The 27,158-nt window shown below is 46.2% G+C and overlaps 1 protein-coding gene across 22 annotated transcripts in view; it reads left to right on the forward strand.

Annotated features, from left to right (window-relative positions):
* TNIK (TRAF2 and NCK interacting kinase) overlaps positions 1–27,158 on the forward strand; it is a 159,461-nt gene that overhangs the window by 109,575 nt on the left and 22,728 nt on the right. For 7 of the 22 annotated variants that reach the window (XM_065073861.1, XM_065073851.1, XM_065073853.1 and 4 more), the window contains 10 exons: positions 133–308; positions 1,860–1,926; positions 3,279–3,483; positions 12,123–12,233; positions 12,697–12,783; positions 13,909–14,109; positions 18,998–19,162; positions 21,023–21,262; positions 23,527–23,633; positions 26,305–26,468. In XM_065073861.1, coding sequence (XP_064929933.1) covers positions 133–308; positions 1,860–1,926; positions 3,279–3,483; positions 12,123–12,233; positions 12,697–12,783; positions 13,909–14,109; positions 18,998–19,162; positions 21,023–21,262; positions 23,527–23,633; positions 26,305–26,468 — 1,523 coding nt within the window. The remainder of the gene's footprint in view (positions 1–132; positions 309–1,859; positions 1,927–3,278; positions 3,484–12,122; positions 12,234–12,696; positions 12,784–13,908; positions 14,110–18,997; positions 19,163–21,022; positions 21,263–23,526; positions 23,634–26,304; positions 26,469–27,158) is intronic. The other 15 variants (XM_065073856.1, XM_065073865.1, XM_065073858.1 and 12 more) reach the window with 3 other exon arrangements.

The following is a 27,158-nucleotide window of genomic DNA, read 5'->3' on the forward strand; positions in this document are numbered from 1 at the left end:
TGAATCCTCTTGGAAGGCTTGTAGCAGCCAAATGATCTCAAACACTCACAGGTTTCTCACTTTCTAATACAAGTATCAGTATATTTACCTCTTGGTTTTTTTTCTGTACCTTCCTTTTCTGTCCTTGGCCAGGTCTAAAAAGTTTCAGTCCTTCATTGAGAGCTGCCTAGTGAAGAACCACAGCCAGAGACCAACCACGGAGCAGCTGATGAAGCACCCCTTCATCCGAGACCAGCCCAACGAAAGGCAGGTCCGCATCCAGCTCAAGGACCACATCGACAGGACTAAAAAGAAGCGAGGAGAAAAAGGTTAGTGGAGAAGAGACACATGTTAGTGGAACAGCAGCATTCTGGGCAATCCCTGACCTCTGCCATGTCTTGGAGGTCCTTAGGGTAGACCAAGGCACATCCATGTGGGCAAAACATACGGGTGAAAGAAGGAAGGCAAAGAGGACTGGGTTGCTCATGGTCTCAGTACCAGTTTCCTTTATTCAGATGGCAAAGTTTGTTTGCAGACTGGTTGAGTTAAATAGGTGGTCCTTCTGTGTGACCACACTTCTTATGGTTTTGAGGTCAAGTTATTTTGTTTGATTTGATTCCTTTCAGTTGTTGAAATGAAAATAAATATCCATAACAAAACAATTGGTGTTCATACGAAGCCTACAGGTGACTGTTGTTAGATTTCATCAGTGTTTTTTAATCTTTTTTTTTTTCCCTGATGAAAAAAATATGTATTTTATGTCCAGGTGGTAATTTCCACATGGAACATTTCAGCTTTGATTCATTAAAATGTGTGTATAAAATTTACGTCTGCATATATATGTACTGACATGTGGGAGGGAGAAGCTGCTAAGCTGAGTTTTCCCCAGCTCACGTATTTCATGCCAGGTCTGTTGACATACGTGACATTCATGCTGCACCAGCGACGAGCAAAGTTGTGCAAACGAACATCTAGATAAGACCCTTGCCCCAAAGCAGTTCCATTTACTAGGAATAACCTATTAAACTGAATGTTTTCAGTGAACTCTCCAGGCCCTGTCAAAGTCTGAAAGGAAGATCAGATAGCTGCAGAAACTTGTTAAAGTATTCAGCTGCTTGTGAACTGAATTTTAATTTGAAAGCTCGTTTGTAGAATCAAGCAAATTAATATGTCGCTATTTCTCTTCTTATTGGTAGTGGTATTAATTTTTCATGTGTACCTTCCAGCCCCTTGTAATAGATTTCACTATAATCAAAACAATAAAACGGGATCCCAGTGAAGTATTAAATGTGTTTAGTCTGGCAAATGAAGGCTGGACCCTAGAGATGGAGAGTAATTGGATAAATGCAAGCCTTTCTCTTACTATCATTCCCTTCATCTGATAAAGATGATATCCCAACAGAAATCACAGTATGTAGCACAACACTGCAGTTGGGCTTTTATGTAGATGTCTTCATTGCCAGGAAAATGCGTGGATTTGCATAGAGAGGAGTTGATGCCTTCAGAGCCATTGTTAAATACCACCTTCCAGTGCCTGTGGCTTCAACATCTTGTGGTGCACCTCTCTTTGAAGAACCCTCCTGAAGAAGGGGGTCACTCACTGCCATATGGGGATAAATTCTTATTTTATTAACATCCCCATCTTTACATCGAGTGTCTGTTTGGGCTGTTGCCCACTGTGCTGTTGCTGCCAGCACCCAGGGAGACCGTGCATACTTCCCCTGTAAAAACAGAAAACTGAGAGAAAGAATGCTGCTTATTCTTTGTCATGCAAGAAAAAAAGAGAGTTCTCTGTTCTGCCTTCAGAGCCTTGGGTTTTTCAATCACTGGAAAAACAAATGAGTCCAGCAAAGGGCACTGATGAGCAATTCTGTTCCTAGATGAGACAGAGTATGAGTACAGTGGAAGTGAGGAGGAGGAGGAGGAAAATGACTCTGGAGAGCCCAGGTAAGAATCGGCATTTCGTTTCTGCCCTTACACCTCTTTAATTCTGTGTAAAATCGGCTTGGATTACAGGTTTGTATAAACTAGAGATGGAAAAAAGGACAGTTTGAGCACTCAGTCCCATTCCCTGGCAGAACAAAGTATTTTCCCTCTGCTAGATGTGTAGGGAATAAACTGATGCTGCAGGTCACCTTGGCCAAAAGCTGGGGAAGAAGCCCCGGGTACCTCTTTGCCTGTGGGATCTGCAGCAGAGTGTGGAGCTGTCATGGGAATGTGGGTATTTAGATGTGGAAAAAATGTGAGATGAAGTTAAAGAAGACTCTTTAAAATGTGATTCCTTCTGTCCAAGTGCAACTCCCTATTTCCATGTGACTTTTCACCATGAAACCTCCCCAGTGCTGCTGCAAGCACAGTAGGGCTGGAACTTACTTTCTTTGGCGACACTTTTCAGACCCTTTGCAATTAGTATCAGGTTATTCCATTATTTCACTGAGATAATGTAGTATTTTAATATCTGGCAATGATTCATGCTAAATGCGCTTTGTTAACAGCTAAATATAGTGCGTGCCACTGCAGCACAAGAGGCTTTCATTAGAAACTTAATGTAAAGGAAACCTTTAGCAAATAAATTACTGGTGAGCCATGAACAGCGCTGTGTCTGCTGCTCTGCCCCAATGTTTGTGGTTCCCCTGTCCCTCCATCTGCTGCTCCCCAAGCTCTGTTGGGTTTTGGGATGCTCTTGGGATGAAGGGGAGAGGGGTCAGAATGGAAAATCAGGCAGAACTTCAAGAGGTTTAAGGATGTGCTGTACTGGGCACTGGTGAGGCTGCACCACAAATCCTGGGCTCAGTTTTGGACCCCTCATGGCAAGAAAGGCATTGAGGTGCTGGAGAGAGTTCAGAGAAGGGCAGTGAAGCTGATGAGGGGCCTGGAGCACAAGTCTGATGGGGAGTGTCTGAGGGATCTGGGGCTATTTAGCCTGGAGAAAAGGAGGCTGAGGAGAGACCTTATCACTGTCTACAACTACCTGAAAGGAGGTTGTAGCATGGAGGGTGTTGGTCTTTTCTCTCAAGCAGCAAGTGATAGGATGAGAGGAAACGGCCTCAAGTTGTGCCAGGGGAGGTTCAGATCGGATATTAGGAAACATTTCTTTATGGAAAGTGTTGTTGGGCATTGGAACAGGCTGCCCAGGGAAGTGATGGAGTCACCGTCACTGGAGGGGTTAAAAGACATGGAGATGAGGTTCTTAGGGACATGGTTTAGTGCCAGTGTTGGGTTTACGGTTGGACTCAATGATCCTGAGGATCTTTTCCCACCAAAATAATTCTATGATCTTCTCTGATGCTTCTCTGCAGCTCCATCCTCAACCTACCTGGGGAGTCAACGCTGAGGCGGGATTTCTTGCGGCTGCAGCTGGCAAACAAGGAGCGTTCGGAAGCGCTGCGGCGGCAGCAGCTGGAGCAGCAGCAGCGGGAGAACGAGGAGCACAAGCGGCAGCTGCTGGCCGAGCGGCAGAAGCGGATCGAGGAACAGAAGGAGCAGAGGCGAAGGCTGGAGGAGGTAACTGGCCAGAGCCAAGCGATGGCCTGGCAAAGGCTGGTTTTGGGGTAGAACAGCAGAATATGTTGTAGCAAGTCACAAGTGACTGTTCTCAGCCTGGTTTAAGGAGATCACGTCCTGACCTCTCTAGTTGGTAACCTGAAAATATTCTGTTACACTGGACAAACTCCCTGCTCATGCTTTCTGCAGACCACCCTCTATCTACTCTCCTCACCATAGGAAGTGTTGCTGACTCTTGTGAAGGTAATAGAGCTGGTTTACTATAAATAATCCCTTGAAATACCAAACTGAAAAGGAACCCTGCAACTCCTGAGCCAAGTTAGTGATTGTTGGGGTGATAGCTCTATTGAGTCAAGGTGGGCAAAACTCTTATTGCTCTAGGCATCCGTCAGGTTCATTATCGCTATTTGCAGCTGTAGACTGTTATAGCTGAGAAGAAGCTGAATAGCTCCATTTGCCTTTTCCCCGAATCCATGTGCCACTTGTGTCCCCTTTAATCCCCAATTTCAACTTTCATCCTTCCAGTCCCTGCCAATTAAAATTTCTCTCACAGGGGAGTGGCAGATGCCTGTCTGACTTATGCGATGATCCATATGTGCCCCAGAGCATAAGATTTCATTACCCTTGTCTTAACATACCAGCTACAAATGTGATCGGTCATAAAATTATCCACCTCATTTAAAATCCAGCTGCAGGATTTGACCGGGTGACTTTGAGTGTCCATGAGTTGCACAGCCTGGACACAGCCTCTCTGTGAAGTGCTTGCTTTTAGTTTAACTCTCGGTTCCTGGATTGCAGAAGTTCACCAAAGAATAAGGGGGGGTTACTCCTGTTTTGGGGCGTTTGATGTGGTTTTGCAGAAAGAAACGCTTTGCCTCGCACTGAACTCATCCCAAGTGTCTCGTTGAAGGGCTCATAGGTTAAGGGTAATTAAATTAGCATTCTGAAGAGGTCACTGATATGTCTGAAAAAAGGACTTGCAGTACATGGGCTATTAGAGCAGCCACCCGCTTAATTTGCATGAGCCAGAGTGTCTCCTACATTTAACCTGACTCTGGGTGTGCTGGGTAGTGCCCCGGGGCCAGGGGTGCAGACAGGAAGGAATTTCAGGCAGCTGATGGTGATGATGATGGCGATGGTATGGCCCCTCTTTGAGGTGGTCCTCTGAGCCCCTCCAGGGCAGAACCCAACACAGGCAAATCCCGTGCAAAGCGTTTTTTTCAGTCTGGTAAATATGTAGGTCTGTCATGTTGTCAGAGTGCAGAGCATCATGTGTTCAATACATTGTAGGTCAGGCCTTGCTGGTGTCCTGCTCCTTTCCCAAAGCTGGTAAGCTGCTTGGAAAAAGGACGAGGTTTGCATGTAGATGCACCCTGAAATCCCCAGCCCCGATAAATCTGAGGACTGTCATGAGGAAGCCTGACTCTGTGTTTGTCCCAGCCTGCTTGCTGCAAGCAGTACAGGAACAGAACAACAGCAGAAGAAAAGGAGACACCAGATTAGCTGCAATCCTGTAATGAACACAATGCTTACTGCTGTATTAATAGGTTCTCTTCACATAGAAGAAAATAGTTCTCACTCTTTGCTGCTTCCCAGGCAGGTTTTCAATGGAGGACTAATCCCCTTGCTAAGCTGGCAAGCTCTGCCCTGAGCTATGGAGGTGCTGCCTTGCAGGTCCAGGCTGTGCACAGCCCCCACCCGGGGCTCTGCTGCTCCCGCCATCCTTTCCCCCGTGTCATTAAAAGCTAATGCCACCATAGCAGCATTTAAAATCAATGCCTCTTTCTGGTGGCTCTAACAGCTCCCCTGGGCTTTTCACCCATTGCCTTCTTCCCAGCTGCTCTATGACTTTTTGAAGCTAAATTGAAAGGGAAAGATCTGCTGGGGCAAAGCCACCCAAGAGGTGTAACCCTGCTCCTGCCATGTCGGAGAAGTGGGGAAAGACAGTGGGACATGCCAAGGGGCATCCTCTGACCACACTGGTGTTTTGACACGGGTATGATTACTCCTGGGGGCTCAATGGGATGATTTTTTTACAATGGGGGTGATGAAACACTGTCCCAGGTTGCCCAGAGAGGTGGTGGATGCCCCGTACCTGGAGACATTCCAGGCCAGGCTGGACGAGGCTCTGAGCAACCTGATCTGCGTGAAGATGTCCCTACTCATGGCAGGGGGGTTGGACCAGATGAGCTTTGAATGTCCCTTCCAACACAAACTATTCTGTGATTCTATGAGGGCAAAGCAGACAGCTGTGTGCTGGCGGCTAAGCCAGTCTAGCCAGGTTTAGTCTCACCCGCACCTCCAGCCATGAAGTAATATGAGCTGTCTTCACTGTTGGACACCCTGTGCGTGGTGACCAAGAAACATAGCTGAGTTGTTACAACGAGGATCAAAGCAGAAGTCCTTGGAGACGTGCAAACCTCCTGTTGCAAAGGCGCTGGGTTGTGGCAGGGATGAGGAGGCGACAATCTGCAGCATGGCCAGCTGTGGCTTGGCCATCTGCAAGGTGTCCCATGTATGCTGCAGTCTGTGGTAGGAAGACAAGGAAAATAGTAGAGGCAGAGATTAGCAAACAAAAAGTTTGTTGTTCCTGCAGGGAGTGGGATAGAGGAGCCGCACAAGCAGCTCTGAGCATCCTCCCCTTGAGTGTTCTGCTCATGGAGGATTCCCAGCCTCTGCCCTGGGGAACAATTCTGCCTCTGCCTGGGGACACAGGAAGGGGTTTATACCCCCAGGCTGTCCTGCTGCTGCTGGCACAGCTGGCCATTTGTGGATATCATTTGGTCTTTTTGTTCTTCCCATGTATTTTGGGGGCAGGAAGCATCTGATGGCCAGACAGAGGTACAAAACCCTTCTGCAGCAGCCGGGCTGTTAGGTTTTGACCTCTGTGTTTTCTTGCGCTAGCTTTGCACTAACTCCACTTGCGGGTTCTTGGCTCTGGATTTATTTTGGTTAATGGGAACAGAGTTTATTCCATGCTACTTCATGGTCTGACTAAGATGGGGTGTGCCTCTAGTAGACAGCATTGGACCAGCAGATCTCTGGGGGGAGAGACCAGTGGAGACTCAGATTACTGTATTTTCAAAATAAAGTTGACCTTTAAAATAGAGCATCCTGGACAAATAAAGACTTGGAACTGGTGGCTTCTGGGGCTTCTAAGTCAGGCTGTTTAGTACTGCCAGGCATATTACTATGTTTATAGAAAGAGTTCTGACTCATAATAAAACACCGAGAAGGTGGCCAGACTGAGTGAGGGCATCAGCCGGGCCCCAGTGCAGCACCGAAAGGATTGACTTTGGAGGATAACAAGCTCAAAAAATGCCTGGAATTAATTTGTACTGGAGATGCACAGTAAAAGAAAAAAAAAAATAGCTGGAGAAAGGCTGTTAGTGGGATAACTGGTCCATTCCTCTGTCAGAGCAGACCTTCCATAGATTTTCTTTTGGTTTTCCAGTCTTGTTTTTAAATACTGCCAGGAATAGAGCTCTTACCGTTTCTGTTCCCTCACCCAACAGAGTTTATAATGAAAAAATCCCATTTTTTTTCTGTCGTCTCAATCTTTTTCAACCAGGGATTCTGAACCTCTCACAAAGTATCTCTCATTTAAGGCCTTTTGGGGGAAATGCACCATCTCATAATGTTGCTCCACCAATAAAATCAAATGTGTATATAAAAATGTTAAGTGAGAAAGTCTGCTGGTGGTCTCCTGATGCACCTCATGCTGCTCCTGAGACATTCTGCCCTCCTTTCATCTGTTGGACACTCAGGTCTCCTTTTTCAACAGCTGACCCGTTTCCTTCTTTAAGGCTGCATCTTATTCCAGGCACCCAAAGACACTTAGATTTGCAGCTGCCTTTAATTGCAGTAGAAGTAAAAAATCCCCAAGCTAGCTTTCAACCCGGAACCTTCATGGGAGTAGAGGCACAGCTTTGTTTTTCTTCTTGCAGGAAGATGGTCTCATAAATTCACCTGAACTAGCTGCAAAGAAACCCCAAATTAAAGAATTCAATATCGATAGATCAAATAGCACTAAGTAAAATATTTCTGTAATGCAGAAGGGTGAATTACTTGAATATATTTGAATTTTTCCCTGTATAGACGGATATTAGATACATATAGTTCCCTAATAAACCCTCCATTTGATGCTGGCACAGAATGAGTCTTAGTGCACCAGTTTAACCACCAGAATTCCAGCTGAGCCATAGGGATAACACATCTCCCAGTCAGGAGCATCAGGGGTACTGTGGGACAAACTGTGCAGACTCCTTTGCAGCAGTGGGCCGGGGTAGGCAGGGAGGGCTTTACAGAACATCATTTTTCTGCCATCTTGTGGATTTTTTTTCCTTTCTAGGTATGAAGCGAAGGTCAGATCTTTACAGGGAACATACAAGGCCAGGCTAAGCATTTTGCTGTTCGTATGTGAGGTTTCATCCAGTGCAGTTATAGAGCTGCATGTTCATGGGATAAAAAATTGCTGCAGCTCCATTATATGTTAAGCAGCAGAAGACCATCTACTGGAAGCTGTGAAAAAGCAATGCAAAAAAATGCTGGCAATTAATTATAGATAAGCTAGCTAAAATGATGGTTGTTATTTTCTTCTGCATATGCAGGTGTCGTATAGCTTGAAGGAACATTTTCATTAAGATGACAGCCTCCTTGCAGTAATATGGTTCATGGGGACACTGCAGTGGTCCCAGCAGCAGTCCTGTACCCATTTCCAAGGCGAGCTACATTATGGCAGCTCCTGTAATACAGGTATCTGCTAAGCCTGACACGTCTTTGTTTTATCTTTGGTTATAAAGTATGCATAACTCATTGTTTCTGAACCATGAGCCTTTTCCTGCATGGAGGATCCTTTCGTGGTGATCTCAGCTAAAAGCTCCTGCGATGGTTCAGAGCATATCAGATTCCTGTTTGCTGTGGTGGGAAGTTCTGACCCAGTTTTTCTCCCAGTGGGAAACACCCCTTCGTGCTCCAGTGCTCAGTGTGTCAGGGAAGATGATGTTCCAGCCACAGTCACTCTTTCCCTGGTGGCTCAGATAAATGAACCTGTCACAGCAACGCAACCACCTAGAATATTTGTTTTCATTTGTCACTTGGAATTTCCCCTCCTCTTCTTCACTGGCTCACGCTCGTGTTTGGGAACAGCAGACGAGTTTTCCAGGAGCTGCTTCTTGCAAGTGTCAGTGCCTCTTGGAGCTCGCCAGGGTCACAGGGCAGCTCCAGCTCTCCCATCACTCCTAGTCCTGAATGCAACTGACCCAGCAAAGGAAGTTTGCTCCTTTGAAGTCCTTGTTTCATGCCAGGCCTCCAAGGACCTTCCTACCAGAGGCTTTGCCTTCCTGTGTCTTGCTTCATCAATATTTAAAACCTGTCATTTCTAGTGCAGTGCAAATAAGATCCCATTCTGGCTTACAAGCAGCTACATATAGCTTTACCTGCAGAGTTATATAAATGCACTCCTAATTAATTTGCGCTCTTGCCTTGCATGAATAATAGATCTGGGTAGTGTAAATACACACAGTAGTTTCAGGCTTGGAGAAATGTGGGAAGTGTGCATTTGCAGTGGGAGAGGGAGGGCAGAAAACAGACAGAAAAGGAGGCAAATAAAGAGAGAGCTTTGAATCTCTGCCTTTTTTTTTTTTACATGGACTTTTCACATGCAGTTTTCAGCTGCATCTCACTGAGCTCAGTCCCTACATTAAACAAGTCCCCATCATCCTAGTGCTGCTTGTCACCAGTGTGAGCAGCAATGGGGGGGAGATGGGTGCAGCAATGGGGGAAAGATGGGTGCAGTGATGGAGGGGAGGTGGGTGCAGTGATGGAGGCTTCACTCACTGCAGTGCCAGGTCCTCACCAGATGTTTGCCAGCTGCTGAAGTGGGTCCATACAGGGAAGGCAGCTGAGCATGCCGGGAGGCTGTGCCGCTGCCAATTCACTGCAGCAATGCTGAGATGGCGGCGTGGTCTTTAGCTGAAGGTGCTTGTAATGCGACCGTGACAAATGACTTGCTTATAATGTGACCTGACAAAAACGCTGTGGAGCTGGAGGGAAGCTCTGTATGCCTGGCCTCGATAAATGGATATATTTCATCCCACTCTCACCCTGAGCCCAAAGAGCTTGGCTGCGGCAAGATGCTGAAGTCCTTTAAATATCCCAGAGAGCATCAGGCTTGGCTTTGAAAGAAAACTGTGCTTGGGGGGGCTCAGTTCCCAGCTCCAGTGGTTCAGTAGGCTTTTTGGTGTGTAAATAAGGCTGGGACTGCTGGGTGCATGTTCTACTGGAAGGATGGTCATGTGCTGCTCCCTCCCTAGGAAAAGCACTTTTTTGGAAGGGTCTGGCTTTGTTTGACTGCTGAATTGGAAATAATGACCAACCGGGTGATTTTTTTTATTTAAGAAATAGCTGTGGCATTCAGGGCCTTGCCTCCTGCCAGCCAAGCCCAGCCTACACAAGCATTATATGCTTTATTCAGCAACATTCTATTCTAATGAAAAAAAAAAAAAAAAAAAAAAAAACCAACAAAAAGGTTAAAAGCCACCCAAAAACCAGTGTGATATACACTGGAATTGGAAGCTCAGGGTAACGTGTATTCAACCTGTTAGTCAGAAGATCCATGCTCCTGGGTGCATGGCAGCAGTGACCATCACCCACAGCGCTCATCTGAGGAGGTTCAGGAGTGCTGGGGAAGCCAAGAAATCCTGTGTGTTACTCTTACTGCTGTAGAATTACTACATCCTGCTGGTATATCCTCTTCAATTTCTAGTGTAGTTCAAAAAAACCTACAAACAACCCTATGTTCACGTTGTGCTTGGCGAGGACAGGTGTACGCACACAGTAACACATGCAGCCCTAGCTTACGTGGGCAGCGTGAGCAACTGTGTCTGGCGTGGGACATGCTGGAGTCTGGAGCCTGGCAGGTTATTTCAAGTTTGATACAATTTTTTCCTTCCTGGAGGCAAATGGAACAGCGTGGATAAATATGGCTATAGGTGGCACTAAAGCTGTGCTGCAGCTCGAACGTTAAGCTGGAGCAAATCAGCACAGTCCAGGGTGGCTGTGGATGTCACCTGTGGATGAGGAGGTAGCAGTAAGACAAGCAATGGCTTCTCCTGATATTTAAAATATCTATCTATAGATATATCTATCTTTATAGGCTTCTATCTACAAATATATTTGTAGATATATATCTCTAGACAGATATGGAAAAAGATATAAAGTAGAATATAGGATATTGAATTATATATATCATAGTCATCTGTCTGAATAGACCTGTTTCTTACATAGTTATTTATTATAAATATATATATATTAGAGATGGATCTATTGTATTAGATATGTATTATAGAGATAGATCTCTGCATAATATACTATATATCTTATATATGAGAGATATAATATCTCTCTATAGAGATATTAAATCACTATATTATAGAGATAAATATAACAGCTATATAATATCTCTGTAGATAGATAGCTATAATAGGGATAGATACCTATATAGAACATATCTATATAGGTATCTATACATAGATATAGATACCAAATCCATCTGTCCATACTGCAGAGCAGCAGTTTAAAGCAGATGCATCTTTGTCTCCAGATAGCTCAGCCAGCTCCTTGGGCAGAGCTGCCGGAGGCAGCTGCCAGCTCCAGCCCTCCACATGATTTAGCAAACATGTGGCATCGCCAGCCCCTCCGGTGCCTGGCACTGTAGTCTGCTCAGCTGCTGTGTCGGCAATGGTTGCCTCCCCGTTAGCACTGCATGCATGGTGGAGCTGTGGCAGGCTGCAGAGCCCCAGTAGCCAACATTGGCATTTGAGTGCCCTCTGCTGATGTGCCAGCTGGCCACTGCGGTGCCGAGCAGCCTGCAGCCCCTCTGCTTCCATGGTAGAGCATTGCAGTGTTTTACTTTGAGCCTCCGCACCCCAGGATGGGAGAGCAGAGAGGTTTGGGTAGTTGGAGGAGTGATGTTGGGTTAAAAGCATGGGGATGAGAGCTGGGGGTGTCACCTGGGTGCCCAGCGGACACAGGACGGCTCACAGCAGGCTGTAGAGTGTCATTACCCCAAAATGCCCTGGATTGCTGTTGGCAAAGATGCTACAGAGACAAGCAGGCAGGGATGCAGCCTGGGACAGGGGTGGCCTGAGGACAGGAAAGGAGTCCCCCTACCCTGTTCATTTGGTGTTTCAGAAAAGAAAAACCCTTGGATTTTGGGTCTTCTGTGTTACCTTCTGACCTCAGCGAATGTTAAGAGGGACGCATTCCCCTCTTGGCAGACAGTAGCTCCCCCAGCAACCCCCCTCATCTTTGCAGGTGGTTTTGGGGCTCAGATATGAGTTCCCCATAAGTGACAGGCTTGTGCATCTCCCAGGGTGAGTTCTTCCTGCCTAGTTAACCCCCTTGTCCGGCACACCGGTGAGTGGGGACGGTGCATTGCCCACATAGGGCAGAAAAGGGGTTTGTTTGCATGGTCCAGTGCTGTTTTGGGGGATGCTCTAGGTTCTCCAGGCACCAGATAACGTGAGGAGCATTGCAGGTTGCTGGGTGAGATGTCTCCCCAAAAACTGTGAGAAAAAGGACTTTGAGCTTCTGTGGAGAGGAGTAGGGGTGCTGACCTGTGCCTTCTGTCCCCACAGCAGCAGAGACGCGAGAAGGAGCTGCGGAAGCAGCAGGAGCGGGAGCAGCGGCGGCACTATGAGGAGCAGATGCGGCGGGAGGAGGAGCGGCGACGCGCGGAGCACGAGCAGGTAACGCGGCAGGAACACGGCAGTTGCCTTCAGCATGGATTTCTCTTCCTCTCATCAGAGGTTTTTTCTCATAATTTTTGCCACTTGAGAGCAAATTGCTTAATTGTGTGTCACTTTCCACCGCCATCATTTATTTCTGTGCGGATCCACTTGCTGGCCCACAGGTGTGGAGACACTTGATGCAGGCTTTTCCAACCCGCTGGTGCCTGGGATGGGGTTTTGGGATGTTCTCAGTTAATGTTAGCCATTTCCAGTGGTTTTCACTCTACCCTCAGAGGTCCCTGAGTGGTGGGTGTCCCGGGCTCTTTGGGCACGAATAAAGTGTTCCTGGGCTGATCGATCAGTGATGGCTTTCGGGTGGGATGTGTGCGGGTGCCCACCTCATTCTCCTTCCTCTTGGGAAATACTGTCTCTTTTACCTTCTCTCTCTTTTTCCTTTGAACCTTGCTGCCCACACCTCCAGGAGTACATCAGGCGACAGTTAGAGGAGGAGCAGAGACAGTTAGAGATCCTGCAGCAGCAGTTGTTGCAGGAGCAAGCACTACTTCTGGTAAATGGGAGGCCCCGGCCACGCTTTCTGCTTTCTGCCCATGTCGTGTCCGCATGTGCCCTTGTTGCACCCGTGTCCCCCGAGTGCCTCCTGCCATGCCGAGACGTGGGGAACGCTGCTGTCACCACTGGTGCCTCCTGTCCCACTCAGTGGCCAAGAGCATGCCTTGATTCCCTCGCCGCCGCTTCGGGCCGTGTCCTCCGCCATGCATGGCTCTCATTGCATCCCTTCCGCAGTGTCAGCATGAGCGGAGCAGCCCCTCTTTGTTGCTGTGTAATTTTGAAGGCTGTTGGCAGCATGTTGGAATGTGGTCACACTGTCACATGCCTGCACCTAGCAAACCCAGCCTGCCCTGTGGGTTTGCATATTCCAAGCGAAGGCTTTTGTTTTGGTTTCCTTGCAGGAACACTGTATATTCCCTCTCCTGCTGTTTGCATTCTGGATATCCTAGTTTTTTACTTAATTTATTGTTGAATTATCCTTTTTTAATGCTGGTAGCTGTTATTCACACTGCGTTATCTTTTAATCCAGAGGGATTATTCTTTTACCCTCTTGCTAATAATTTTATTTACGGCAAAAGAAAATACACAATCTTTTGTCTTTCAAAAAGGCCTTTTCAAAATGATTTAGTCATTAAACCTCATAGAACTGGATTCAGAAAGATCATACAGTTGGCTCTGCTTTGTGGCCCTTCCCACGAACAATAAATTGGTCCTGCAGAGGACTTGGCTTTGGCTGGATTTTGGCTGACCTGGTGGTGTTTGGCAGCTTGTCAGATTGATGCTTTGTTGTTCCCATCCAGAAAAATCTGGGCAACATCCTGGTGACTCCTAAGGAGATGTCTGCGCCCTTGAGGGGTCTCACAGTGCTTCCCTGGGACAGGTCACCTGCTGCAAAGTGCCACCACCAGGGTCACGACTCAGAATTGCTTGGTTCTGTCCTCCCAGCCATATCTCCTCCAGGATGGTTTACAGCTCAGTCCCCAGTGTCTTTCAAATCAATGAACTTTGCCAGAAAGCAGCCTTTCAGATACTTGGGCCCCGTTTTCCACCCAAACAGCTACATTTGCCGTTTTCAGCCCTGCGTTCAGCCGGGCAGCCATGTCACTATGCTTTCTCTGGGCAGGAGTACAAGCGCAAGCAGCTGGAGGAGCAGCGGCAGGCGGAGCGGCTGCAGAGGCAGCTGCAGCAGGAGCGGGACTACCTGGTGTCCCTGCAGCAGCAGCAGCAGCAGCAGCGGCAGGACCAGCGGCCGGCAGAGAAGAAACCCCTCTACCATTACAAAGAAGGGATAAATGCCAGCGAGAAACCAGCCTGGGCCAAGGAGGTAGGCGAGAGCGAGGAGAATGATGCATTTGCCTGAGCTGGGCATGCAGTTCAGTCTGAAATACAGGGTGTTTCAAAAAGATGGACCCAATTTCAAAAATACAGTGATTTCAAATTGGGTGCATCTTTTTGAAACGCGCTGTACATGTGGCAGATTGTGTTTTGCTGGGTCATCCTCCAGCAGATGCCATTAGCTGTGCTGGAAACACTCCCAGTTCAGTGCAATGTGTGTACGTTTGTGCAAGGACAGATAGTGGAGGAAGGAGTTTTTTCCATGAGGGCACACAAGGAGGAGGATGGATCCCTTCTGGAGGGGTTCAGCCACAGTTGGGGACTTGTGGACGTGCCAGGAGCTCCTGATGCTTATTCCTGGCACGTCCACAAGTTGTCTGGAGGTCAGGAGTGAATGCAGAGTGTGATCGTACAGTGTTCCTTGCTGAGGAGTCAGTTCCCCATAATCAAACAGGGACCAGACAGCTCCTTCTCCTGTGCTTATGACTGTACCTCTTGGGATTGCTTTTCTCTCATGATTTGATTTTCAGAAAGGCAAACCACATTGCCAATTTTCTTGTTCTCCCCAGCAGAAAGAGGCAATTGTTGTAACAATTGTGAGATCTTGAATATTAATTATTGCCTGGCTGAACAGTCTGGAGAATATGAAGACATGCATTGTCTGCAGTGCAATTTCAGGATCATGTGCAAACACTTTCTCCTTAATCCCTTTGTGGTGGCTCCAGTAAAACTGGTGCCCACTCTTGCTATTAGTTTTTCTAAAGTTCTTTGTGTTTAGTGTGGTTTAATTTTGTAACCATAATCCTGGGCAGAAAGATCTTTTAATAACTCGGCTATTCTTCCTACTGAGCAGGATTGCTGTTCTGCTGCCAAATGTCTGGCACCCTTCAGTCCTGGCAGAGATGTGATGTGCATCCGGTATATAGCTGTCTCCTGGTCTTTCCTCTTGACAACCCTCAGCTGCATCCACAATACCTGCAAGCATAAAATGCTCAAGAAATGCAATCAGCTATCAGTTGCTAAGCAAAGGCCAATAATACAAACAGTTCAGAGATAGATATGGGTGTCAAAAACTCTTTTGGCCTCTTTATACTCCTTTGGGTTTCTCCTTCTTTCCCTTCTAATTCAATCTCCAGAGTATTTTGGTGGTGATGCACCAGACCTATTTTCATGGAGTTGCAGCATCATTCTCCAGCCTTTCCAGTGGAAGAAGAGGTTTGGTAGGTGGGTCTGCAGAGGAGATGTTCCAGATGTGCTGAGCCACTTCTGACAGCAGAGGCTTCCACCTGCACGGTGCCTCTGCAGTTTTCTGCAGAACTGGGGCTCTACTGCCCCTCTGCAGAAGTGCTGAGAGTAGGTAGCAGGCAGGAAAAAGGGAAAAAACTCTGGCTTTCATTGCCTGGTTTTAAATAAACCCTCTAGAATGTTGCTAAAGTACCTCTGGCATTGTCTTCAAAGCTATAACAAATACATTTTAAAAGGAATCTTTATCTAAGGTGAATGAGAAAAGTGCTGGATTTAGCTTTCCATTTCAAACACAAAAGCCCATTTCTTTTATTCCGTGGGGGAGGTGTCTCTTTTTGATGTCATCACTGGGAGTGGGGTTTTGGGAACTGCACAACATGAATAAGAACAGCAGAATGTGGCCTCAGACCCTTTGCTGAAATCACAGGGAATATGAGATTTCCCATTGTTTGGGAACATCTCTAGCTTCCACCAATTAGGTCTTCAAACTGTTTATTCTTTACTTGTGTCACTCTGTCTGGTTTCAAATGAAATGCTCAAAGCAACAACTGTGTCATCGTTCTGCTCTCGGGAGCAGTAGTTTGATGTGCTGCCTTGACACAATACCCTTGGGAACTTCCCCAAACTACTCTTCCCTCCATTCACTGTTTTATCTACTGCATAGTCCCATTTTTAGCACAATTTAGCTACTTTGCTGCATATGGCAAAGTACCACCCTTGCTGACTGTACAGACAGACTTGCACTGATACTTCATCACCCTACCATGGTTGTTGCATAAGTTTAGCAATTCCCTTACCCAACCCATGCATGCTAATTTAACAGAAATATTGAGACTTAACTTTCCTTTGGAAAAAAAGGAGAAGACAAGTCTGGTGCTCAGCTAGAGCTTATTGGGATATCCTCTGAGGATCTTGCATGCTATCTGATATTATTCTTGTTTTTATGATCTTTGGTTTCAAGTCTTCTCTCTCAGGTACTCAGTCATCCCAGCTGAGTTTTCCGTGTACTATGCCCCTCTGTGCTTTTCATGCCTCTACTTTATGCACTTATTTACCCACTTCACTCGTCTTCACATGGTGAATCCAAGACCTTGTAAATGTGGGATAAAGCACAGAAGTGAGGCTGTAGCCACTCACACTGTGGTTGTGTGCCAGTGTCCCTTTGTTAAGGGACTGGTGTGTTGGTGAAGACACATCTCAGGGTTGTGCTACATCTTTCATAGTTTCACCAGAGCACAGCCAAGGATTTCCTTTTTTATGCCAAAGAAAACAGTCTGATCCGATAGCCCCCACCAACATGCAAATCTCCATCTGCTGTCCCTTCTACTCATCTTCTTGCGAGTGAAGGATTGTGCACTTGATGTCAACTCAGATGTAGCTTGGGTACTGTCCTAGACCTGCCCTGTTTGTCCAGGCACATCTCTGCTTATCATCAAGCTGGGCCTTTTTAGATGTCACCTTGGGACCCTCTGATGATCCAGCCAGGGACGTGGCATTAGCGCTCTAAACAGTGGTACTGTAATTAGCAGCGTTCTCCGTTACTGCCTCTCCTGCTATGGACCAGTGTTTGCTAAACCAAGTGAGGAAGATAGCCAGGTCAAACTTCCCAGTGACAGAGAAGCTTGGTTAGCTGCAGGATGGGTTTGTGAAGGTATGTGCCATACGTGACCATGCATAAAGGAGGGGACAGGTTTAATTGGACATTTTCCATGTGGTGGCCAGGCCCTCCAATGCCGTCCCAAAGGCTTGACTGTGTGTCACGAGTTGTGCTGTTCTCTGCAGCAGCCAATGCACGCGTCAGCTCCTCTTTCAGTCCCCATGGCTTTTATCCTTCTCTCACTTTGAAGTGATGTACGAGAACATCAGCAGTCTTCCACTGGGACCTGTACAGAAGCTGCTGAGGATGTGTCTTCTTTCAGGGGAATCTTGAGTTCAATTAGTGATGGCTGGAACCAGACCAGTGATGAATTCCTGCAGGGTCTTGCTCTTTTTTCCTCCTCTCTGCTTAATGGTGGAGTCAGTGCGGCTCCACGCAGTTCAGCTGGAGAGTCCTGAGAGCATCCTCTGCTGTGCTGGTACAGCAGAGTGCTGGCAAGGAGATGCTGGCAGTGGGAAAACCAAGTGCCTTTCTCATTCCCAGTGCACAAACATCCCTGTTTCATCCCTCTCCTGCCTTCTCCTCCATGCAGGTTTTGAAGTTCTCCATAATCAGCTATGTATTATGGCTCGGCAGCGTGCTGGGGAGTGCCTGCAAACTTGGAGAACTTGGAGGTGAACTGGACCTGGCCTGTGACCCCAGTGCTCATGCTGCTGCTCCCTTGTTCAGGGGGATTTCTCCTTCCCATCCCTGCTCTCCTTCCTTCCTTGCATCTGTTCCTGCAAGCATCACTGAACCAAGCTCTGTCTGGTCTCTGTGAGCTGCTGGGCAGCACCTGGAGAAGCTGTGACGACCTCTTGGGACACAGCAGTGGCCCAGGGGGTCCCACATGAGCTAGAAAGGAAGGAGTCCATAACACAGATCTACTGCCTGAATTTTCCTCTGCCTCTCCTGCTCAGTATCTGAAAAAGATTTATTTTTATTAATGTAATGGCTCTTTCATTTAATCAGTGTTTATTTACTTAAATAAGAGCTCCGTTTCTTTCCAAGCAAACCTGTTTTAAAGATTGCCTTTTAACATGACATTGTACACAGTGCTATCAGGATGTGCTAATGTTTAACACGTTAATGATATGTAAATGAAAATATATGTCAGATATTAAGAATTCTGGATAGCATATGCTGCATGAATATCAATGCATACAGTCTCATGCAGGGACACCCAGACAGCATATATGTCTGGGTTAGCTGAAAACACTGTATTTCCATTAAGAGTAACTGAAAGCACGGGGCTTTGGGTTTGTTTATCTCTCAGTCATAGAGGTTTTTCCCCTTCCTTAATGACAGGGTGCCAGACTTACTAAACCTAGATCAAAGCCAGCCGTTTTCTGGCTACTATGTTTATTCTTTTATTCAGATCAAACAAAAGCTCTCCTTGTAGTGTTTATAGTAGTGAAGGAAAAGGGTCCCCTTGCTCAAAGATACATTTGAGAAGAAGCAAGAGCTTCTCAGGAATTACCTCTCAAACCACCTTTCCAGGGCATGTTGCCTTTTCTTTATTTTTCCGTTTCACATTCAGAAATGAATTACATGTATAAATAAAAATAGTCCTTTCCATGTTTTTAAAATTAATTTATTGCACAATTTGCTCAGTAACTGGGATTCCATGATCATACAATATATATGATTTACCTACAGAGAAAAGAGCTTCCTCTGTATGTTTGTATTCTCTATACATATGCATTCTTCACCCAGAGGGTGGTGGAGCACTGGAACAGGCTCCCCAGGGAGGTGTTACAGCCCCAAGCATGACAGTGTTCAAGAAGGGACTGGACAATGTCCTCAGACACATGGTATGAACTGTGGGGTTGGCATATGCAGGGACAGGAGTTGGATTCAATGATCCTTGTGGGTCCCTTCCAACTCAGGACATTCTATGTTTTGTTTTGTTTTGTTTTTTTCATTCTGTCCCTTGGTTTTCAATCAGAAATGGCTTTTTGTGGGGCGTTCACCCGCTCTCCCCGTCTCACCACAGGTGGAGGAGCGCTCCCGGCTCAATCGCCAGAGCTCGCCGGCCATGCCACATAAGGTGGCCAACAGGATTTCTGACCCCAACCTGCCTCCTCGCTCTGAGTCTTTCAGCATCAGCGGGGTGCAGCCGGCACGGACCCCACCTCTGCTCCGGCCCGTGGACCCGCAGGTAATGGGGCTTCCCCAGCAGGTTCATCCCCCAGAACCGGGATGCTGGGGGTGCTGGTAAGGTAACAAGAAAAAACAGATTAAAGAGAAATAGTGTCTTGCTCCCTGGTTTCTCAGTCTTAAGTGTATTCATGAGTAAGAGCAGCATCTACATTCATGAGTGGATTTCTCCTGTCACCTCCATGTGTTAGAAGCATCACGCTGGTTTATACCTTCCTTTGAAGCATCACGTACTGGTTACTGCCAGAAACAAGCTGGAGGACCAAGAGGAACCACTGGTCTGGTCCAGTGCAGCAGTTGCTCTGTTCCTCCTTGGATCTGGTTTTTGTTAAGGACTAAAACCACAGCGCCTGGTAACAAAAGACCCAGGATGCTTTGATGCTGAAGTTCATCAAAAAGAGGTTTTGCTTTCTTTGCTGCTTTAATTCAAGGTTTTATTTTGGTTTTCCATTGAGTCAACATCAGTCACAAACACATATAGAGAGGGCATAGATCACCATGACTGTCACAGAGGAGGGGCATCTTTATTTTAAGCATTCCTGCCAGCCATGAGGTCTGTAAATACTCTGCCACTGAAAGTTCTATTAGTGTTGGTGCTGGCTCTGGTTCAGCCCCTGGAATTGCTTCCACAGATCCACATGTTCCAGTGGGAATTTCAGAGGGAAGTACAAAGCCTTTGCTCCAAGTCCAGCTGGGCTTTCTATGGGAAAATCTGCCAACTCAGTGCCATCCACATGTGGGATGTGCAACCATAGGTCAGCAGTACAATGCCAGCTTTAAACAAAATGCATCCAGGAAAGCCCATAAACATACAGCTGGTTTTTTGCCCATTGTACATGGTCTATATATTTTGGGAAGTGGGTAAAACCCCATTTCACTCTAATCTCTCTGATTGCCCAACTCTTTATCAGTGACCTTTTTGATGACCTTTATTGTCAACAGCTACAAAAACAATTGTTGGGCAATAAAGTACTAATGAAAAAGCTGCTTGAAACCCAGAGACCCATGTAAATGCATGCATGCATACACATATATACGATACCTGTACATGTGTACAGAGACATGTATGTAGCAATGTCAGATAAAAGTTGCAACCCTGCTGTATCAAAGAGGAGCAGCTTCACAGGGTCCTGGGAAGAAGCTCTAATTTCACAAACTCTGACTTTGTGAATTTCTCAGATTTTCCAAAACGCATGTCAGTATTCCTTTCACTTGTAACCCTTAGATCGATAAGGCTGATCTATGGAACAGGGGCTACCTTGACCTATAGAAACTCATCCCTCAAGATATTATTTTTTTTTTAAGCCATCTGTGCCTCAGAATTCCTGATGAATTTTTTTTTCCTTAATAATTATTTACTATTGTTTCCTTTTTTTTCTTTCCTTCTCATTTTTAACAAGGAAAATCCATGCCAAACCTCATTAGCACAACCTTAGAGGTGCAGGTGTAGGAGCTGGAAATCCAGCTGCCATCACATCTTGTGCGGGGGCTGTCAGGAGGGCACAGCCGGGTCCTGCCCTGGGCTGTGACCCACAGAACGGGGCTGTCGGTACGAGCTGTCCCACCCTGTACACGCACGAGCGGCAGGACCGGCGCTTGACTTCGACTTAGGCATTACCAGATTTTACAAGGCTGAGCTACGTGAGCATGATTTTAATAGATCTTGCGTTGAAGCAATACAAGTCAGAAGTTCCTGAAACCAAGGCAGTGGCTGGTCTCAAACTGAGGGGGCTTTTTAGTGCATCTGAAGTGCTAATCACTTTTTTTTTTAAAATCAAATTTTTAAATAGATTTTATATTCCTTTTTTTTTTTTTTCCCCTCCATTTTGTACTGATAGTTCTGTTTTGACTTGGTGCTTAGATTCCACATCTGGTCACTGTGAAATCCCAAGGAAGCTCCTTGTCTGGGTCTCAGTCACTGCATGAACAGCCTGCAAAGGGACTGGCTGGGTTTCAGGAGGCTCTGACGGTGACCTCTCACCGCACTGAGATGCCAAGGCAGAACTCGGACCCCACCTCAGAAAACCCTCCTCTGCCCCCTCGCATTGAAAAGTTTGACCGAAGTTCTTGGTTACGGCAGGAGGAAGACATTCCACCAAAGGTAACACTATCGCTCCTCACTTCTAGCACGTCAAAGAGGCAGACCCGAAGCTAAATCCCCACGGGATGATACTGTGCTTAGCGTCCTCTGGCAAAACAAATGGGCAGGACTGAGCCCACCCCCGTGGCTCTATGGCTGGCACCGACCTGCCCGAGGTGCATTTCCCAAGGCAGCTTTTGCACAAGATGCTGAGAGTTGCACTTGGGTACACAAGGAGTGCTGTAAAATAGTGTGCCCTCCAGCAAAGAAAGTTCTTGAGCCCGGACAGAGGCCAAAATAAATTAATTTCTCCTTTTCCTAGGGTTAAAAAGAAAAAAACAACAAACAACTTCTGTTTAAATAGAATGATAGGAACATGAAATTTGTCATACTCAATAAGTCGGGTCCTTTTTGTCTGGCACTGTGCTTCCAGTTGCAATCAATATTTGATGGAAGACTTGTTAGGGCTTCAGCAGCTTTATACCTTCATCGAAATTTTGACAGTGTCTGGCAGTACCTTTTTAATTAAGATTCTTCTGGACTGGTATTTCAATCGCATTGTTGATACACCTTCCTTTTGCAAGAATTATAACTTGGCCATTAAAGTTCTCCTTATGATGAATCAGTGCTCAGCCTGGGAGGATTTTGCAAAGAAAAAATTATTACAAATCCATTAGTACAGTGAGGTGGTGTTTGTTCCTGATTGAGAGGCAGCTTTTCTATGTATTAGCAAAGTAAGTGACTTGCTTTTTTAAGAGCAAAATACCAGCCACCAGGTAAGCTTCCCTGTGCAAGGGATCTCTGGTGGTCTGTCATGAGTGTTAATAAAGTTCCTATTACTGCTGCCACCAAGCAAGAGGAGACATTGGTACTCACCTCGGGGGAAAAGCAAGGCAACAGCTCCTGGAGTTGTTCGTGTCTTTTGCTCCTCTGTACTGCAGAGGGGTGGCTGCCTGGTTTTAACTTAATTTTGAAAAACCTCTTGTAATTTAAGGTTGGCTTTTACCTTAAGTCCTTTGAGAAGGGCATCTCTTACCTGCAGTGATGTGCTATGCGATGAGACCACAGCACCTGCTTCTTTGATAAAAGGTGTTTTTCAACACTATGGCATATTTTCTTGACTGAGGGAACATGAGCTCTGGAAGGGGTTCCCATGTCACCTTTAAGGCCATCGTGTTGGCAGTAATACCCACAAGGCATCTGACTTCACATTTTATTACCCAGATTGGGTTTGCTGTGTTTGTAAGCGGGAAGGAAAGGACTGTCCCGTGAGAACGGGCTGGCTCTCTCTGTGGTCTGGGCTCTTGTTTCTGCTGGTGCTTACGGCTGGATGCTTCAGAGGAACGTAAGAATCTCCCCAGGTCCCAACTGCAGAGTACCCTACCTGGATGGGAGATTGTTTTTTAATTAGACAAGCTGTAGCTAGCAATGGAACAGAATATAAAGCTCACTGGCTCACTAAATTTTTTTATCTTGCCTAACATAATTGCATGTTTCTTCTCAAAAAAAAACCAAAAAACAACCAAAAACCAAGTAACCCTTTTTTGGCTCATCCTGCTGAGCCCTTGGCCTCTCTATTACCTGGTGCAAGGTATTGCAGGGTGAGTATCATTGTGCTTTTCCATGTCAGTCTGTGCTGCTGGGGTTTGAGACCATGGTGCCTGCGGCTGGGTGGCAATGTCTGACCTCCCATGGGACACTACAGGGTCCAGGGTTACCTCCCAGAGCACCTGTGAGCTGCGGTTGGCTTTGGGCTCAACAAAGGTCATAGGGTTTTAATGTGAGTGTTAGGTGGGTCAGTCTGTATCTTCCCACTGTCAGTCCTCTTGTTTGTCTATCAGTCAATACCATTTCTCTGCTGGTATGTGTTATATTTGAACTAGAGATGCTGAAAACTCCACTGTGGCTGCTGGAATGCATTTCAATCTGAATTTTACCTTAAAAATTACTTTTCTGGGTTTTGTTAGATTTAAATTATGTATATGTGTGTGTGCATACATTCATTTTTGAAAAACTAAATGCCATATTTGATGGTAGCTGGGCTGCTCTGCATGCTGCTGTGGGCTCCTCTGCCTGGAGCATCCCTGGCTGCACCTCTGCAGCTCGTTTCTGTCTCACACCCAGGCGATTCCTTCTAAAAGCAAAGAGCTTCTTGTTTTATAATTGCCATAAATAATTGCTTATCTCTTGGTGGGAAATCAGTTGTAAATCAAGGCCGTGCTGAGAGGTGATCTCTCAGATGTGCTGACATGGTGGTGAGGGTGAATGTCTCTGTTCTTTTCCAGGTGCCTCAGCGAACCACTTCCATATCCCCTGCTCTAGCGAGGAAGAACTCCCCGGGCAACGGCAGCGCCCTGGGGCCCCGGCTGGGCTCCCAGCCCATTCGGGCCAGGTATGGACACGGGAGGGTGACAGGCAGGGGTGACCCCAGCACGTTGCTGCTGCCTGCATTCCTCCTGCATCGCCCAGCTGGGGAGCCCCAACATGGGCTGGGGTTTAGCGCTGCTTTTGCTGACAAGAGATTTGCAATGCTGCTCTTGTCACTGGGTGAATTAGTTTTGCGTTCATTAGTATTCTGTACCAGCAGCAGTCCCTGGAGGGTTTGCTCCCTGGGCTGAATCCATTCCTGGGTGTTGCAAGGCTTGGAGGTGGATGCTGCATCTGCTGCTGTGGGGTCAAACAGGAGTTTTCGTGCTCCCTTCAGTGGAATTAGGTTCTAGTTCTGCCAGTGTCACCTCTTGCATATAAGGGGATCTGTATAAGCCAGAGGGGAGATCTCAGTGATACATACCATACATTTCCTACGAATCAGAGCAGCTTTTCAGAGATAATGACTGAGGAATGTGCTGCAGGACAGACACTGGTAGAGCTTGGTGAGATCTTCCTTAGATGTAGACCAAGGATTAAATTCCTTGTGGCTTCCTAGGACCAGGGCCTTTAGCTTAGCCAGATGCAGCTTTTCAGCCCGACGGTGTGCTGGGTTGTGCTCGCAGCACCCCGAGGAAGGATGCTGCACCACAGCAGCCATCCGACCTCTGCCGTGTCAGAGCTGTCCCTGTGCATGTTTGAACGAGCAGGCAAGTTGAGAGGCTCAGAGCTGGATGGAAAAAACATGGTTTAGTCATACAAGAGCTTGTCTCTGGTTTGCAGAGCATCCTGAGCAGATCTGGATCTCAGAGAGGCAAATAAATATGTGTTCCATGTAGCCTTACATGATGGAGCTCCTTGTTTCTTCTGCCTGCCTTGTCCTTTTAGGCTGGGGCCAAAAAAACAAAGGCTGGGATGTTCGTAACCATGTGCTGTCACCAGGTTTTAGCAAACACCTTTGTTTCCAGCCCAGCGCTCTGACAGGGGTAGCAGAAGGAGGAAGGATGGTTTTTGTTGTTGTTCTCTTTTTAAATTAGGGAGAAAAAACAGTCATATCATGGCTTGTTCGTCTCTATTGCTCAAGGCTAAAGCATTCTGAATTCTTGAAAATGTTATTTTAGTCAGCTGTTGCTTGAAAGTCAATTTAAAATGTGGAGGGATGTTGGAATGCATAGTCCTAATAAGTGATGGTATTGAAAGTAAAAAGGATAATAGGAGCCTGGGATTCCTGGTGGATGTTGCCCAGTGTTTCCTGCAGCCCCCTGGTCCCAATCCTGGTCAGTGCAGGTAAACATCAAAAGTTTTCAAATACATTTCGTGAGTTGATTTAGCTTAAGGATGCATCAGCCGTACGGCATGAACTGGATGCCTTCAGTTTAAATGAAAATTGGAAATTATTAGGATGCTGCCATGTCTATTAAACTTAAGTATTCAGTGAAATGATTTTGTATTTTATTTCTCTCACAGTAATGTAGCATTTCTCCAGTTTTCGTTCTAACTACTTCTCCTACTGGTTCTTGATTTCCCCCATGCATAAATGTAAATATTATCAAAACATGCTATCTTTTATTTGTTACTCTATTGTAACAAATGATGGGATATTTTCTTGCATACAGAAAGCTACTGTCTTGCTCTCATCATTTTAATACCCACCTGTGTCAATGCAAGATAACACTAAGCAGCGATTTTATATAATATTCATACCAAGCAGTGTCCAAACAATTCTGCCGGTGACCCCATTACAACAATGGGCCTTTACACAATTTGAACCATCATGGTTTTTCTCCAAGGGATGCACCGTGCACCCTCTGCACACCTTGCACTTCACGTGCACGGCCTCCGATTGCAGTTGCATTGTGTCACATGGCAGTATTACTGCATAATTTTTATATACACAAAGTCCGAATTGGACTTGATAAACTTTCCCATACATTTTTAACAGGACTTTAAGTAATAAGATCACTTAACAGGAATATTGTATAAAGCCACATTGTGTAACTCTGCATTGAACGTCTTCTGATGTAATTTCAGTGCCAAACAAGAATTAATTTCCTACAGGCATCTGATACCCAGAGAGCTATTAGTCTCTCTTTGTGTATCAAGGACACTTTTTATTCTAGATTTATGTGTGTTCACAAGGGTGAGAGAAATCAAGGAAGGAAAGCAGATATCTGATGCACGTTTGAACTGAAGCCATGAAAACTGGGAAGTGTGATTAAGTGGCAAGAGTAATCGGCAGCCTTGTTGCAAACTTGAGATCCTTTTGTCACTGAAATATTTCTTTCTCTGTCTAATGTTGATTTGCGAATTCCTGCTTTCATGATGCATATTGGTGGTTAATTCAAATAACTCCAGTGTTGCCCATCTACTGTCTGAAAGGGAATTCTGAGCAAAGAATCTTTTATATTTTTGTGAAGTTTGACCAAATAAGAGTAGAAAGCTGCTCTAGCCGAGTCTTTTTATCACAGTTGTGATCCACCTCCATAAAGATGTTGAGTGCCTGATTCAGCTCCCATGGGTTTCAGTGGGTTTTCAGGCTCAATAGCTGCAGGAGAGAAGACCTCAGCTCTGTCTTCTCCTGCAGAAGAGGTGTCCTCTCCCCTTCCAGCTGTCACACTCAGGGTGGGAAGGCTCTGAAGCCTTGGAGGTGCCTGCAGCACCATCTGAGGGTGCTCCTCTGGTTTGTGCTCCCACAGCAACCCGGACCTGCGGAGGACAGAGCCCATCGTGGAGAGCCCGCTGCAGAGGACCAGCAGCGGCAGTTCCTCCAGCTCCAGCACTCCCAGTTCCCAGCCCAGCTCCCAGGGTGGGTCCCAGCCCGGCTCCCAGGCTGGCTCCAGCGAGCGCAACAGAGTCAGAGGTGAGTGGTTGCTTCGTGACAACATCCCTTAGCACCAGATCTGCTTTCAGAGGCTTGTCTAATTAGCAGGATGGGTGAAAGGTCTGTGATCTCATGTATCTTGTATCATGTATCTCATTATCTCATTTTTTTAAAAAAAATAAAAAATCAGAGGATTCATAATTTTTATGTCCTTCTGTGACCAACTGGCCTCCTGGCAAAGAGAGATGCCAGTGCTCCCTCTTGCCTGGATGCTGATGTAGGATGCCCACGGCAGCACCCGCTGCTCCCCTACTCCGCTGAAGCATCACAGTGCCAAGTAACTTATACAGAAGGAGATGGGAGTTATGCTGTAGAGTTAAAATAAAAAAAAATAGAATCCCAGCATGGTGCTTCTCTTCATTGACCAAAGCTCACTTCTTCTGCGTCTTTGGGATTGTGTTACACTTTGAGTGGGTATCTCTTTTTTTTTTCTCCTTTTTTCCCTTTTTTTTTTTTGTTGGTTTGTGAGCTCCAGCTCTGTGCAAAGCCTGAGATGGGAACAGAGGAGTGAATTAGCCTGTAAGAAGCTTTCTCTAAAGTGCTTTCACCAGGCAGCCTCACTTGCACTAGGTTTATGTTCCTAGCAAATTGTTCCCTCTTATCTTAGAGCCACTCTTAAAGATACTCCATTCCTCCGTTTAATCACAGTAGGAGATGCTAAAGCACATA

The sequence above is a fragment of the Columba livia genome, chromosome 9 (genome assembly GCF_036013475.1).
Source record: "Columba livia isolate bColLiv1 breed racing homer chromosome 9, bColLiv1.pat.W.v2, whole genome shotgun sequence".
NCBI classification, from domain to species: domain Eukaryota; kingdom Metazoa; phylum Chordata; class Aves; order Columbiformes; family Columbidae; genus Columba; species Columba livia.